This window comes from Pseudophryne corroboree, chromosome 10 (assembly GCF_028390025.1).
Source record: "Pseudophryne corroboree isolate aPseCor3 chromosome 10, aPseCor3.hap2, whole genome shotgun sequence".
In the NCBI taxonomy this organism is placed as follows: Eukaryota; Metazoa; Chordata; class Amphibia; order Anura; family Myobatrachidae; genus Pseudophryne; species Pseudophryne corroboree.
In genome coordinates this window covers 292,677,058-292,693,623 of record NC_086453.1, presented here as the reverse complement: position 1 = coordinate 292,693,623, position 16,566 = coordinate 292,677,058, and the positions used below count along the sequence as shown (strand labels likewise).

Below are 16,566 nucleotides of genomic sequence, written 5' to 3'. Positions count from 1 at the left end.
AGTACATGTAACTGAGTTTCACTTTCACTTTTGATACTGCATATACTGTACCTAGCGTTTTAGCATTGCTAACAGCGCTAATTGGGGCTAGTGTGATTATCCTCCACCTCTGCCCTTCTCCATACCTCCCAACTTTGGTGTGAGTTAGGGGCGTGGCCTAATGAAAATGGGGCATGGTCTTGTGTCAGCTGACCCGATCGCAAGCCACGCCCCCATTTTTGTCATTATGGGTGCACGGACAGCGCTGAGAGAGCTGCTGGCCATGCCCCCTGTCCCTCTCTGTTGGGGAATAGATGCTGTGCGCATGTGCACAGCATCTATTCATCGCTGCTCTGCTCAGAGCAGCGAGTGACGGGGGATCTCCCAACTGCCCCCCCACCCGCAGGACACTGCGACCCGCGGGTGGGACAGCGGGACAGACTGTGAAAAACGGGACTGTCCTGACAAAATCGGGACAGTTGGGAGGTATGCCTTCTCTCCTGCCTGTCTTAACTCTCAGTCTCTCCTTTCACACTGCGCTACCGTGTTGTTTATGTATCAGTGTGTTTACCATGGCTGGAAAAGGGCTATAAGGCTTCACAGAAGAACTTTGCCTGCACAAGGTGTTCAGAAAAATTCACATAAAGTTCAATCAGATGGTTCCCTTTTATGTGATTCTTGTGATTAGGAGCAACAAGGGTCAATAGATCACCACAAGTGCAGGATACACCAGTTTGGGCGGTTATGTCACACCTGTCTGCGGAGCTGGAAGCCTCTTCGGGAGGTTTCCAGATCTCAGAAATCTGACCCCTCACCAGACCCAGAACCGGCCTGGGCTCGGGCCCTAGGAAGGTCAGTGGAAGGGTTCACTAAGGCCATGGTCCCATCCCCCTCTGTGACCCAAGTCTCCAAAACGGTGTTGTATAAAAGAGAGAAGGTTAACACTCTCCTTGATAAGGATGGAGGTTCCAGTGGCCTTTACAACATATTTACGGTTAAGACACTGCCACCTACTTAGTGGCATCTCTAACCAAGTTTTTAAGACTGTTACCCTCTGTCCTGCAGTTGGACGATTCAAAGGATGAGGATATGCCCTTATTACTGAGGGCGAGTTTCCACACACAGGGGAGGAACAGATCCTGGAGGAACCGGAGACTGTGTCCCAGGGCATTGAAGCATTGATTGTCGCAATATGCCAAGTTTTAAAGGTGGACATCAGAGCGGCCAGGAAGCACCTGGATAAAATATTCCAGGTGCCCCATCCACTTTTGTTGACATATGCTTCCCTGCTGACAGTAGGAGGTTATGCAAGACTCCCCCCTACAGTAGACTCCTCAGTGTTTCGTCTGTTCAAAAAGATGGTGCTACCAGTCCCTCCTTTAAGGAGGCATCGGACAGGAAATTAGCAAATTAATGTCTATTAACACAGCAGTAGGCATAACACTGTGTCCTGTACTGGTAGACAGCCAGGTCAACAGAGCCTTTGAAGCCTTGGTGAAACAACTAGCTGAGGGTCTGTGAGCAGGACCCCTAGAGGAGGTTCTTATCCCCTATGCAGAGCACATTGAGGAGTCAGCCACTTATCTAGGTGAGGCATCTAAGGAGGTATGTAATCTCGTTTCTAGGTCCTCCGCCTTAGTGGTGTCAGCCGCAGAGCTCCCTTGTTGCAACAGTGGCAAGCAGACGCAGAATCAAAGAGGGAGTTGGAAGCGTTACCATTTACTAGCGACGTCCTGTTCGGGCCCAACCTGGACAAGTGGATTTCCTAGGCGACTGGGGATAAGTCTACTTTTCTACCCTCAGCTGTGGCGGCCACTCGAAGGCCTTATTCCGGACCTTCCTTTCGGTCCTTTCGGGCCTCTGGAAGATTTAGATGTCGTTCCAGAGGAGGATCAGCACTTTCTCGTGGCAACAGAGAACATGGCAGAGCCACGGCGACCTCTTCCCTCCAGGACACCAGGTCCACCACGAAACCCAGGGGGAAACCAGGTTGGTAGTTCGTCTGTGGGACTTTGGGATGTCTGGGCACAATCCTGCCCGGACACCTGGGTACGGAACCTCATCACTCAGGTGCAAGCTCGATTTCCGATTCCAGTCTCCTCCTCGGTTTTTCACCACCAGCTTGCCAGCTTCAGACGACCGGTGTGTTGTTTTACGGAAGGCTATAGACAAACTCCTTACAGCATGAGTGTTGGTACCAGTTCCCACACATCAGCTAAAACAGGGGTTTTACTCCAGTTTATTTGTGGTTCCGAAGGCGGACGGCTCAGTCAGACCTATTCTGAACTTAAAGGATCTCTATCCTTTTTCTGAAAGTTTTTTCCAGTTCAGGATAGAATCCTTTAATTTACTCATTGCAGGATTAGACGAAAAAGTGTTCCTAGGGTCTTTGGATATTAAGGTTAGGGTTCTGTTGTTCCTACAACACAGGCGAGTGTCGGTACATTTACACATACGACTACTCGGGAGGCAGCCTTAAAAGCAGTCCCTTGTGGCTGTTTCCACTCAAGGCCTTTTCAGCTGGATCTCCTTCTTGTTCCTTCACCAAAGAGTGACATTGGCACTCAGAACTCCGATATCTCTTCTCTGGTAGTTGACCTCATCTACGTGACTAGAGGTTCGGAATGTGGCATTGGACTCTCTTCACCACAGAAGCAAACCTGCGAGGGTTGTGGTAGTGACTCAGCACACCCACTTTCAAGGCCGCTGGACTCCACAGGCAGTGATGCTGCCTATAAACATCTGGGAACAGCAGGCAGTGTTCTAGGCTCTACAGCTAGCACATCACCTGTTGCGGGGCCAAGCCGTCAGAGTTCAGTCGGAGGACGCTATGGCTATGGCATACATAAACTGACAAGGCGGCACCAGAAGTCGAGTGGCTACGAGGGAGGTAAGACGCATCCTTCTTTGGGTGGAGCAATACGCTGTGGCAATATCAGCAAGATTCATTCCTGGCGGGGACAATTGGGAGGCCGACTACCTAAGTTGTCTGGACATACATCCCGGGGAGTAGGCTCTCCATCCTTAGGTGTTTCGACATCTGATCCCATCGGTGGGGCCTTCCACAAGTTGACCTTATGGCGTACAGACAAAATCATCAACTGCCACTGTATTGTTCTTGAACAAGGGACCCATCAGCCATAGCGGTAGATGCACTCACAATATCCTGGCGGTTCCGGTTTGTCTACCTGTTTCCACCATTCCCTCTGCTGCCTCGTCTTTTTTAATGCATCAAGAGAGAGAAGGCCACACCGAGCTTGGTATTACCAGCCCTCGTCTGCTTCTGGTTGACGATCCATGGTCTCTACTGCTGCGAGAGGATATGCTACAACAGGGGCCTTTCGTCTAGCCAGACTTGAGGTGGCTTCGTTTGACAGCGAGGCTGTTGAAAGAGCAATCTTCAGTTAAAGAGGGATTCAAGCGGCAGCCATCCCTACTATGCTCAGGACCGGAAGAAAGTTACTTCCAGCCACTACCACCGCATCTGGAACGCTTACTCATCCTGGCGTGAACATCGTTTCCCACTACCTTCAAGATGTCATGGCTCCTCCTTTTTTCCTGCAAGCAGGTTTCTCAGACGGATTACGTCTAGGATGGTGCAGGTGTCTGAGTTGTCCATCTCCTTCCAGAAGAAACTGGTATTTCTTCCAGATGTTAAAACCTTCAGGGGGTTATCTGTTTACAACCACTTTTTGTTCCTCAGCACCATGGGACCTGGAGATTGTACTTTCGTTCTTACAGTCTTCTTTGTTAGAACCACTGGAGAAGGTGGAGTTGAAGTACCTATCAAGGAAAGTGGTACTTCTACTCACCCTGGCTTCTGCCAGAAAAGTGTCAGAGCTCGGAGCTCTGCCCTGTTGCACTCCATTCTTGATCTTCCAGGAAGATAGGGCCGAACTCAGCAAAGAAATGTCATTCCTTTCAAGGGCGGTCTAGGTTTTCAGCATTAACCAACCTCTTGTGGTACCGGTTCTTCCAGGAGACTCTTCTGCTTCCAGATCTCTGGACATTGTCAGGGTTCTATATTGACAGGACTGCTTCTCTGAGGAAATCAGACTTTTTATTTGTCCTGTATAATTCCGCCCGGCCTGTTTGGCGGGAATCAAAGCAGACACATGATGGATACGTCTGGCCATCAGACATGCCTATGTGGCCTTATACAGGGAGGCTTCCATTACAACACATTCTACACTCTCGGTGGGTCCCTCGTGGGCGGCTGCCCGCGGGGTTTTCATGGATCAACTTTGCTTAGCAGCCACTGGGTCCGGACGGCATACTTTTGTCCGGCTTTACCAGTTCGGCAGGTTCGCTGCCTGTTTCGCAATATGGCCGTGCTGTTTTACAGGGTTCTCAGAGCCCTCCCACCCATGATGGGAGCTCTGGAACGTCCCCATTGTAAAGAGCACTCCAGTGTCCCCAAGTGGATGAAGGAGAAAACGGGATTTTGGTACTTACCAGTAAATCCCTTTCTCCGATTCCACAGATGACACCGGATGCCCACCCTGTGCTGTTCCTTCCTGCCATGGTTATTGTCATTATGTGTTTAACTATTTTCAGTTCTTCTTTTGACTGTTTCCTTGTGTTTCACACCTGTTGTGTGTCGTGTTCGTTGTGTGTACTTGTTTCACTCCTCCTCCTGAAGTTTATTCTTCCAGCTCTCCTCGGGAATGGTTAGACTGGTTTGTAGGAGGGGTATAGAGGGGGAGGAGCTATTCACACTTCTAAATTCTTAAAGTGCCAGCTCCCGGTTAGCACACACTCTATACCCCATTCTAAAGAGCACTCCAGTGTCCCTGTGCAATCGGAGAAAGGTATTTACCGTTATGTACCAAAATCCTGTTTTCACACTACTGTGAAATCAAAATTGCACTTCTTCCTTTGGAAATTCTCATGAATTAAAAAATAAATAAATCTGTGATAGATAAAATACAATAGCCCTTTTATCTACCAATGACAGATGTAGTAGGAAATAAAGCGTTTCCCAGTGGGTTGGTTCAATGTGGGCTGGTTGTGAGCCCTGGGGACTGCACACTAATAGTGTTAACCTGCTGCATGTGGTACACAACCATGCAAGCCAATAAGAAGCTGCATCACACAACCCCCCCCCCTCCCCCCAGCTCTGCCCCTTTTCCATTGGGCTGAAGTGCATAAAACCGGTGCCACAGTAGGCTGCTCTTATAATATTCATGTTGCATTTAAGCATATAGAAGAAGTCAGGCTTCCTCTCGTCAGTTGTTGGTGTTTTGTGTGGAATTCTATGCAGTCCACCTTGTACCTATTTACTGTGGAGCCTGTAGACACATACTCTTTGGCACCATAAGCCACAGCCATCCTTTAGCCTGTTGGTCATGTCATTGACATTTCCATGGAGAAACTATCCCCTCTTCTGGTACAGTCATAGTTTCAGGTATACCTCTCATCCTACAGATGAGATCTTTTGGGGCTATGCGCTAAGTCTGTGGAAATACTTTGGCTCCTTTTAAATGCTGCAGGAGGTGTGGCTGCATCCTCCTGGGAGGCCTGAACCCCATGTGATAGTCGGCCCCCTAGCTAGTCCAGGCCCCATACACTTGTAATTGCCGAATGCCCCTGATGGCAGTACAGGCTTTGGGCCTGATTCTAAGATACAGACACAATCCGCACACAAAGCCAACATTTACGTAGTTGAATGATTATTTGCAACTGCGCATGCCTCCGATATCTCCTACGGTGCATGCGTTACTCTGAGTGTATCAAAGTTGTGAAATGATGGGTGTTCCTGGGCGCGGACTCGGAGGTGGCTAGTAGTGCATGCAAATATGGCGGGTTCAGTGGGAGTGTAAATGCAAGTGGCTACGTTCCCAGACACACAGGCTTAGGAGGCTGTGGTGAGATGGAGACACAGCACCTGCCATAGGTTTGTTGCAAGTTTCAATGGTGGCGTATAAGAGCGCACCTATCTGTATTACAGCGTGTACTGGTGCTAAAACTCCTTGCACATTGGACCGCACAGATGTACACAAGGGAAGGAGCTTGTAGCGGTATTTGCATAAAGGCTCAAATGGGTGACCACTAATAGATGCTGCTGCATTTGCTTTTATATGCGACTCAGAATAAGGCTCTTTGGGGTCTACGTACTAATCCTTGGAGAGAGATAAAGTGGACAGAGATAAAGTACTAGCCAATCAGTTCTTAGCTGCCATGTTATAAGCTGTGTTTGAACAATAACCGGAGCTGATTGGCTGGTACTTTATATCCGTCCACTTTATCTCTCTCCAAGACTTAGGGGGTTATTCAGAGTTGATCGCAGCAACGTTGTTAGCTAATGGGCAAAACCATGTGCACTGCAGGTGGGGCAGATATAACATTGCAGAGAGAGTTAGATTTGGGTGGGTTATATTGTTTCTGTGCAGGGTAAATACTGGCTGCTTTATTTTGACACTGCAATTTAGATTTCAGTTTCAACACACCCCACCCAAATCTAACTCTCTCTGCACATGTTACATTTGCTCCACCTGCAGTGCACATGGTTTTGCCCATTAGCTAACAAATTTGCTGCTGCGATCAGATCTGTATTAGGCCCATGGTATGAAACGGGCATGGTGTGGGTGGGTTGGGAATCGGGATATCCCGACTTTGTCATGGGGGATGTTGGCAGGTAAGTACTGTGCTAGTAGTACGGTAACGACACATTGGCCCTCATTCCGAGTTCTTCGCTCGCAAGCTGCTTTTAGCAGCTTTGCACACGCTAAGCCGCCGCCTACTGGGAGTGAATCTTAGCTTATCAAAATTGCGAACGAAAGATTAGCAGAATTGCGAATAGACACTTCTTAGCAGTTTCTGAGTAGCTCCAGACTTACTCGGCATCTGCGATCAGTTCAGTGCTTGTCGTTCCTGGTTTGACGTCACAAACACTCCCAGCGTTCTCCCAGACACTCCTCCGTTTCTCCAGCCACTCCCGCGTTTTTCCCAGAAACGGTAGCGTTTTTTCACACTCCCATAATCGGCCAGTTTCCGCCCAGAAACACCCACTTCCTGTCAATCACATTACGATCACCAGAACGAAGAAAAAACCTTGTAATGCCGTGAGTAAAATACCTAACTGCATAGCAAATTTACTTGGCGCAGTCACACTGCGGACATTGCGCATGCGCATTAGCGACTAATCGCTCCGTTGCGAGAAAAAAATAACGAGCGAACAACTCAGAATGACCCCCATAGTGCATATACTGTGTTAGTGCAATGCCGTATGGCTGTGTGCTGCTGCTCTTTCTATGTACTGTCAGCTAGGAGTAAGATACTGCACAGGATTTCTTAGTGATAATAGGGATCTTCAGAGGTGTACAAGGCACAATGGAATTGTAGTTTGTATATACTGTATACATCCAAATGACACATACATGAGCCAGATTTAGTCTCATTATATTAATGTCAAAGACATGTACTTGTTAGGAAAAAAAAATTATAATGCAGGGTTGCACTGAACAGCAAATCCTCAGTGTAGCTCTTCAAAGTGGAGTTGTCACTGTATTAGATGTCATAATGTTTTTCACCCTATTGTACCCACCTCTTACATATTTCCCTGCTTTTGACCCCCTCATACCCATTTCTTCATAACTCCACCTCGGTGGCGGAACTAGCAAGCGGTGGGCCCAGGTGCGACAAAATGCTTTGCCCCCCCCCCCCCCATCCCATCCAAGTCCACCCCCTCACCCCTGGAGAGGATCTGGTGAGGGGGACCTGCTCAGGGCCAGAGAAATGGATACCTAGCAACAGTGCCGTAACTAGACATTTTAGCACTGTGTGCAAGAAACGGCATCGGAGCCCCACCCCTGTATGTAAAACAGGGGCAGTGCGTGCAGTAGGCGCGCGCAAAAATACATAGTGGCGTGGCTTCGTGGGGAAGGGGTGTGGCCACAAAATAATACCAATTCATAAAACGGTGCACAGTAGTCTCCATTATTCAAATTACGCCGCACAGTAGCACCACTACACCAGGTAGAGACCCTTTTACACCTTACGGTGGACAGATTCCTCTTTTTACACATTACGGCAGACAGCGTCCCCTTTTTACACATTACGGCAGACAGCGTCCCCTTTTTACACATTACGGCAGACAGCGTCCCCCTTTTTACACATAACGGCAGACAGCATCCCTTTTTACACATAACGGCAGACAGCGTCCCCTTTTTACACATAACGGCAGACAGCGTCCCCTTTTTACACATAACGGCAGACAGCGTCCCCTTTTTACACATAACGGCAGACAGCGTGCCCTTGTTACACATAACGGCAGACAGCGTGCCCTTGTTACACATTACGGCAGACAGCGTCCCTCTTTTTACACATTACGGCAGGCAGATTCCCCTTTTTTACACATTGCAGCAGACAGCGTCCCCTTTTTACACATAACGGCAGACAGCGTGCCCTTTTTACACATAACGGCAGACAGCGTGCCCTTTTTACACATAACGGCAGGCAGATTCCCCTTTTTTACAAATTACGGCAGACAGCGTCCCCTTTTTACAAATTACGGCAGACAGCGTCCCCCTTTTTACACATAACGGCAGACAGCGTCCCCTTTTTACACATAACGGCAGACAGCGTCCCCTTTTTACACATAACGGCAGACAGCGTCCCCTTTTTACACATAATGGCAGACAGCGTCCCCTTTTTACACATAACGGCAGACAGCGTGCCCTTGTTACACATAGCGGTAGACAGCGTACACTTTTTACACATAACGGCAGACAGCGTGCCCTTTTTACACAACTGCAGACAGCGTCCCCGTTTTACAAATTACAGCAGACAGCGTGCTCTTGTTTTACATTACGGCAGACATCGCCCCTCTTTTTACACATTACGGCAGGCAGATTCCCCCTGTTTACACATTGCGGCAGACAGCGTCCCCTTTTTACACATAACGGCAGACAGCGTGCCCTTTTTACACATAAAGAGAAAGAAAGAAAGAATGAATTAATTATACTTACCCTCTTCGCTGGCTCAGGCTCCTCGGTGCAGCTTCTGGCAGATCACGATTCCCGGGCAGGAGAGAAGGAGGAGGAGGGAGCCGCAGCAGCGCTGTGTTATTGGTGGAGGCGCTGCTGCTACTGTCCCTCTGCTTCACTATAGGCTGTCTTCTACCGCTGTGAATGGCTGGGATGCGCTTCACAGCGGCGGAAGACAGCCTATAGTGAAGCAGAGGGACAGCAGCAGCAGTGCCTCAACCAATAACAAAGCGCTGCTGCGGCTCCCTCCTCCACCTCCCTCCTTCTCCTTACCCCCGTGACCGCTGCGCTCCACTCCTGTGTCCTGCGGGCGGCTGTGTGTTGCGGGCAGCAGTTGCCCGCAGCACACAGCGGCATGTAATGCGTCAGTTTGACTCATTACATGCTTCGGGCCCCTGGACAGTGGCAGGCCCCAGTGCAACGCACTGGTTGCACTGGCGGTGGTTCCGCCTCTGCTCCACCTCCCCAAGGGTCCAGATTTAGTTATTTTACATCTGCCTGGGGAATACATCACATGTTACATGAGAACTAACTCTTGCCATTTACATAATCACTTTCTGCCCATGTGTTTGGGATACATTTGCTTCAAAAAAAATTCTAGCTGATGCCAACATCCCATATGAGGCCACACCCTCAGTCTAGCCAAGCCATGCCTATCCGGGCAATCCACACCTATTTTGCGGTGACTGATGCCTATTTGTATGCAGGGCAACTGGACAGTTGGCAGCTTTGCTAATGACAGTCACTATATGAAGGGGGGGAAGTATTTCTGTACTTAAAGCTTTACCATGTGAGTAAGCGTCAGCCATTGCTAGCCGTCACAACTGTGTACTGTTACAGCCTCAGTAATATGTTTGAATTGGATCTTGCATTCTGGTTATTAAGCAAAGATGAATCATGTATGTGCACCAAAATATTGTTTGGGTCTGGAGGGAAGTGAACGCCCATCTGAATCGTACACAATTTGGCAAGGGACATTCCCTATAAATTACAACAACCGCACATTATACATTTACTGACGGTAAAAAATGTGTCTGCTGCTCAGTAAGAAAACATGATGGTCAGTAACACACATGACACAGTGGTGTCACCCTGAATAGGTTTATGTTCTCAATAATCCAGAGATTATGTATTCAATTCTGGGTGAAGGGTGTGAATTGCAGTTAACATGAAGTTTAAATGCTGGCAATGGAACCACATCTCGCACCCTTCACCTGCCTGCCGAATCCAGAATATGCGCAACAGTGCTTGGTACCCTAGGCGGATGCGAACAATTTTGTATACGTTTGGACTGCTGTAAAGCAGTAAAGACACAACCTGTTGCAGCCAACCAGAAACTTTCTTTTATGAACTATCTTGCATTAGGTTTCTAAAAGCTTATCGCTCATTTGGTGCTACTGCCAGTGCAAATGTTGTTCCCAAATACAGTGTTGCTTAAATCAGGGTTACTGTCAGTAAAACAAGCTGCCAATTATGAAACAATTCTCAGCTATAGAGCAGAAAAAGATGTATAAGTGCATATGGTTATGTAATTCCACACACATCGTGGTGAACCGAACTGGTCACTTTGTTAACTTAAATATCAGTGTGTTCTCTTACAGCTGCTGTCCTAGAGCTGGATGCAGTGCAATGTCAGATATAAAAGTATCTGCAGGTGAAACAAAATCAGCCCAGATTTATCATTGAGGGAAAAAAGCACTTTAATTGTGATAGCACCACCATCCTAACCACTTAACAGTTGTCAACATTGGTGACAAAAAGGTATATTTTTTAGAGAAAGACTTGGCCGTAGCCTAAGGCCCTTGAAAAACATGGAACCAATTCAATTAGCCATGAGGTTTTCAGCATGATATAGCTCCGTGGGATTTTAGGGTGGTAAAACATTGCTACATTTTACTTGCAACCCATGGAGGTATGGAAAGATAATCAATGTTAAAGCTACCAACATATTTGGAAGTGTGTGCAGACAGACATCGAGGGAGGATCCATTGGAGGTTTGGGGCTATCTGAATCCTCCCAATGGTGTTTAGTGCTAGCTAGTCCCACCAACCCTCTGGTTAATAGCCCCTCCCCTATTAATTATATATATTCTTTCATTTTGCACTCAATATATATAACCACATCAACATTCAATGAAACTTTAGGAGTCCAAAGCCTCCTTCTCCCAAACCAGTAGATATACAGGGGCTTCACACCAGGAGGTCCTATTTTCCAGGATGTACTCAGCCCCACATTTTCAATAGTAGAACAGGGCAGTTTGGGAGATTGTGAATAGGAATTGCATTGCTATAAATTGTAAGACAGACTGTAATTAGACAATATGGCAACTTCCACTCTATAACCATCCATATGCAATTAGTACTCAGAACTGCAATGGCTGGGGAAGTTTTCATAACATGGGTTGGTGTAAATGTGTATCTCTCGCACACTGAACATTCAAGTTACTCTTATTTGAGGGTTGGGAGTTTATGGATAAACTAGTTACTAGTCCCTCAAAATGACAGAACAACATAACAGTAATGTCAGCACCAGCAGCTGTGCACTCCCGAACGGAGCAACCCTTGAATTGCTCTGTCAGGCGCCAAAACACTTGAATTCTCCCCCCAGAGATAAGGAGCAGAGTTACCCTTTTATTATATTGGATATGACCTAATTAATTTCTAGAAGTAACCCCCCGAAATGCTATACTACTCTGGTAACATCGCCATTGAGGATACAGTCGTAAGCACTTACAGGACAGTTGGACACTAAAGGGTCTATTTACTAAGCCTTGGGTGTAGATAAGGTCAACAGAGATAAAGTACCAGCCAATCAGCTCCTAACTGTCATTTTTCAAACACAGCCTGTGGCATGGCAGTTAGGAGCCAATTGGCTGGTTATTTATCTCCATCGACTTTATCTCCATCCAAGGCTTAGTAAATAGACCCATAAGTCCCCACTTTGATCAACGGCTGTTCTGCTATTTCACATTGCAGGCTGAAATGCATGATGATTACCTTATTTCTGTTTGCACAGTAAATCCATGTGACCTGCACGTTTCCTGCATGCGTTCTTCAGGCTGTATGACTATAGATTTCCTTTTTCTCTCATTTTTTCAGAGTGAAAGAATTGAAAAAGGCCAAGGAACTTGAAGAATTAAATCAGCGTCCCTTAGCAATGTGACAGCGCTTTTTGGACTGTTTTCATTTTCTGTTTTTAGCAGAGACATGCAACAACAACAACAAAAAATAAAATAAAATAATAAAATAACACTGCAGTTTTCAAGAGATCACCTGCAGGATTTTAACAGTAATCTTTTTGGTCATTTGCATTTGCACTTTCATGGACAACTTTTGCTTTGTTCAACAAGACATCTTGGATTTTAATCTTCTGTTGAATCATGGGAAACAAAAACAAAATGGCGCCAGGAGATGATTGAGAGTAGCTCCAATCTCTGAGGTGGGAGCAGCATGATTCACATAGGGCTGAATTCAAACAACGTGTGGAACTGTACAAATATTATACCAAAAATTATTGAGGAAAGGTGGAAATGCACAAGCAAAGCCTGAATGCAAAACCCAGAGCCATCGATCACTCACAAGGAGCTAAGCCCATGGAAATCCTTGAATGAATGAATGAAGAGTATGGACCATATCTTAGCTTGATGGACTTATGTTCCTTACCTGAGCTGCTTCTTGTACAGATCCCCAACTCTGAAGTATTTCTCATACATACACCATATAACATATGCAATGTATAACCATACCATTAGTTACATTAGAGCTTTAGAGCATTATCGAAACACAAGTCTACAAAGAATGCAGACTTCACGTGTATCTGCCTTTTAGTGTGGTCAGAGAATCCTTCTGACCGTACATTTCGTTATTGGGGTTTTTTTATGTTTTTTTTTTTCTTCAAAATGCTTTATTGGTTAAAAACAGTTCTTTCACCCATATATGTATATAGACATATCTATGCATTGTGCACATTATATTTTATGTGAGAAGGATTTTGGTCCATGGTGAATACATTGCTAACTCAGAGATAGATAAAAAAAATGTTGACGTCAACATTTTGAGGATGTTACTTAGTAGAAGTTGGTATAAAATGATATATTATATATCCATCTCACACAAAAAATGATTGTGCACTGTATAATTACTACTATCCCCTATATATATATATATATATATATATATAAATATATTTATTATATATTCACATAACACATGAAGAACCAACCTCTTGGTCCACTGGCCACTTCGTTGAGTAGATAAATTGTCCTGTAGTCTTGACTGGACAGAACGATGGTCACAGTGGACAATTTACACCCTCAGTGTTTGTAATCTTCATTTTAAAAGGTGAAGACACCATAGAATGCTGGGACTTTTTCCTCACTATGAAATTACCAGTATGTTATGCACAAATAATTATTATGAAAAGATATACAAGTTAGTAGGCAGGATGACTACTGTATGTTCGAAAAATTTATTTAAATTTTTTTCATAATTTAAAATGTTCATATTCGTAAAGGTTTTAGCTATAGACTACAATCATAGCTGGAAAAAAATACAAAAAGAAATAAAACCTTGCGTCTGTCGATCGCTTTTAAAATGTATACTGCCCAAAAGGGTTGCATTTACATTGCCTGAACATTTTTCCACCTAAGAATCAATGTGGTGCTGTGTGCTGGCCAGTTAATATATTTGGTCTTATCATATAACAAACCTGAGAAAGATTTGTATATAACAGGCAGGACTGTAATGAGAAAATATTATTTGAAAGAAGTTATTGTGGAGTTGAATGAAATTACTTACATGGATATGGGTCAATAACATGGCTGGAGATCACTAATATTTGTATAGTTTGCTGGAACGAATTAGAAAAGTGTGGATGTGTTACCTGTATATATTGTAGATATATATATATATATAAAAAATAAGATATGTGCATGAAACAAAAGAAATGAACAAAAAGCAAAGCATTAGTGGCTATGGTCTGTAAAATGAATCAAAACATTTTATTTCACTATAAGGGTACTTTATTTTAAATGTTCTTTACAAGAACATTTTGCTAAAGCATGACTAAACTGCAAAAAAGAGCTACTGTATTTAGACTTAGAAAAAAGCAGAGTAACATTACTAAATGAATATGTTTACATTTATTTTATTTTTTTGTCTATCAAAACATTATTTCATCTTATTAATTTTTTATTGATTTATCTATTTGTTATTTTTTATTATTATTTATTTTGCCAATGGTGCCAAGTAATGTGAATGCTATATCGCTTAAGAAAATTAAGTTACATTTGCAAAAGCAGATACTCATAAAAAGGTATATACGCTTAACACCATACACTCACGCCAATTAAAAAAAATGTAGACTTAAATTTAATAAAAATGTTTAAAAAAAATTATAATAAAAAAATATTTAAAAAAAATAAATAAATAGTAAGAAAGTAGAAAAGATGTTTCACATTTTCATATCTCCCTGCTGGAAGTCAGAAAATGTTAAATAATTGCACACAAACTACAGTGTAAAAAATCAAAACAACCATAAAATACAAAAAAAAATGATGCAAACTGGTCTTGTAGGGAACTCATGGTATATATGATTATTTCCACACAGAAACAAGCCAAAGTGATCAGATAATGAGGTATTTGAAAGACAGAAAAAAATACAATATGTGTGCTTCGGTATTAAACTTTGGCATTTATTGTCAATACTTGTCTAATCTTTTAGAATACAATCTGTTACATATTTGATTGTAAGGGGAGACAGTACTATTCAGGGTGTACTAGCCTTTTTCCCCTATAAAACAGTTTCTACTGTATAATTTTTTTTATACTGAGAAGTAAAAATGTAAAGATACACAATGTGCATATGTAAGAAACTTTTAACCAGGTTGTTCGAGACAAAGGTTTGAAAATGAAGCTAAAAATTGATGAGGTCAGTACTCTTGTTGCATTTTTTTAATAACCGTTAATTTCCTTTCACGCGAGATGTACAGATAGGAACAAGCTAAAAAAATGATGTATATGTTCTATACTTCTCATGAGATCACGCACAATCTGCCATTATGAATAGTCTGTACATTAAAAATAGATATATACTGCTCTTTTTTGATGGGACATTGAGTGTCCTAAGAAGAATGTATTTTATTATGTATTCATGAGGAACGGGAAGAATAACATATCAAAACGCCTTTTTGAAATAACAACACTGCTCTTATGTATAAGTATTAGCATTAGAAGAACTTTTAGAATTTTGTTATCTGGAATTGTATATTAAATATTTCCACTTTTCATGAAGAATGTAACTTTTTCTCACCCTGGCAAGAGTACTGGTCTCAGTCGTAATGCTGTATTCTCTGTATATTTGTACTAAAAAAAACAAAAAAAGGTCAGTGTTGTTCAGTGTGTCAATAACGTTATCAGATCCGTAACATGCAGGACCTTTCCAAGCTACTGTACCAACATAAATGCAGTCACAAGGGCCTGTTCGAGAGCATCAGATGCAATGAGCTTTTCAGATTACACAGGGCATCTGACAAAGCCAACTTCTTTGCAATAGACCATTCCTTGGCTGTGAAATTTTGGATTTTGAATGTAAGATGCATACAAACAGTTCACTTGTACGGGATACATGACTTTTCCCAAGTGCCAGGAGTCTGTCATAATGTGTAACTGTTAAACTTATGCTGTCTCTCAGCCTTTTATTTTAAGCTTCTAGTGTGAACATTAAATCAACAACAAAAAAACAACAAAAACCCATCTGTACTGTGTGAGAGAAATAGAAAATATAACGTGAAATCCCTACATGGTTGCACGCTTACGGCAGTTCCACACAGTAGTTGGCGCCAAAGGGGGTCCCCAAGGCTTGCATGTAAAGCTAATATAGATGTCTTTTTTTGTAAGTTTTATTTTTGTAATTGTGCATGTAAGAAAAACATCACTGAAATCAATGGATCTGTTGAAGAACTCAGCTGCTGGAACCATGCAAAATGTTTTGAATTGCCCTTAACAAAATGTTTTCTGAATGCTTTCTATTCTTCCTGCTGTAAATTAAAAAAAACAAATTAAATTCCCCATATTATGTGTGTTTCTCTGTTTAATTATTTAGATTTTTTTATTGTAAATATTTTCCTGTAATTTAAAAAACCAAAAATACAATGAAAGGAAACGAGCCTTTGATTTAGCAATAATAATACTACTGTAAGTCAAACTGAAACAACTCTATTGATATATTGTTTATATATATATATATATATATTGGGTTTTGCAAAGTGCTAGCAGCAATTTTTCTAAATTGCTGCATTCAAAAATAGCGCTATATCACTGAAATCATGGCAGTTTGCAAACCATGCACTCTATTACATTTGTCCGACTCCATAGTGCTCACCAGAGTCCCATTGGGAATAATAATATATGTTTACATTAAAATCTTGTAAGATCAGCCACTTACTGTATATATACTATATAAATGGGTGGAACTTATGTTCCGTGCATAAGGGCCTCCTGGACATGCCAGTTAGGGTACAAGAACAACAGAAAATGTAGAGTTCTGCTGCGCCCTAAGCTGCTGCAAAAGTGAAACCCAAAATAAGGGATCACTCTACCCC

At 43.4% G+C, this 16,566-nt stretch overlaps 1 protein-coding gene and 1 non-coding gene across 12 annotated transcripts in view; both read left to right on the top strand.

Annotated features, from left to right (window-relative positions):
* The window catches only part of CAMTA1 (calmodulin binding transcription activator 1), a 2,328,268-nt gene extending 2,312,228 nt beyond the window's left edge, over positions 1-16,040 (top strand). For all 11 annotated transcript variants that reach the window (XM_063943384.1, XM_063943385.1, XM_063943383.1 and 8 more), the window contains one exon: positions 12,065-16,040. In XM_063943384.1, coding sequence (XP_063799454.1) covers positions 12,065-12,128 — 64 coding nt within the window. In that variant the 3' untranslated portion in view covers positions 12,129-16,040. The remainder of the gene's footprint in view (positions 1-12,064) is intronic.
* On the top strand, positions 896-1,021 carry LOC134968008 (U6atac minor spliceosomal RNA). The gene has a single exon (XR_010189310.1). It is a non-coding gene; the product is annotated as a U6atac minor spliceosomal RNA (small nuclear RNA).
* Positions 16,041-16,566: the final 526 nt, after the last annotated feature.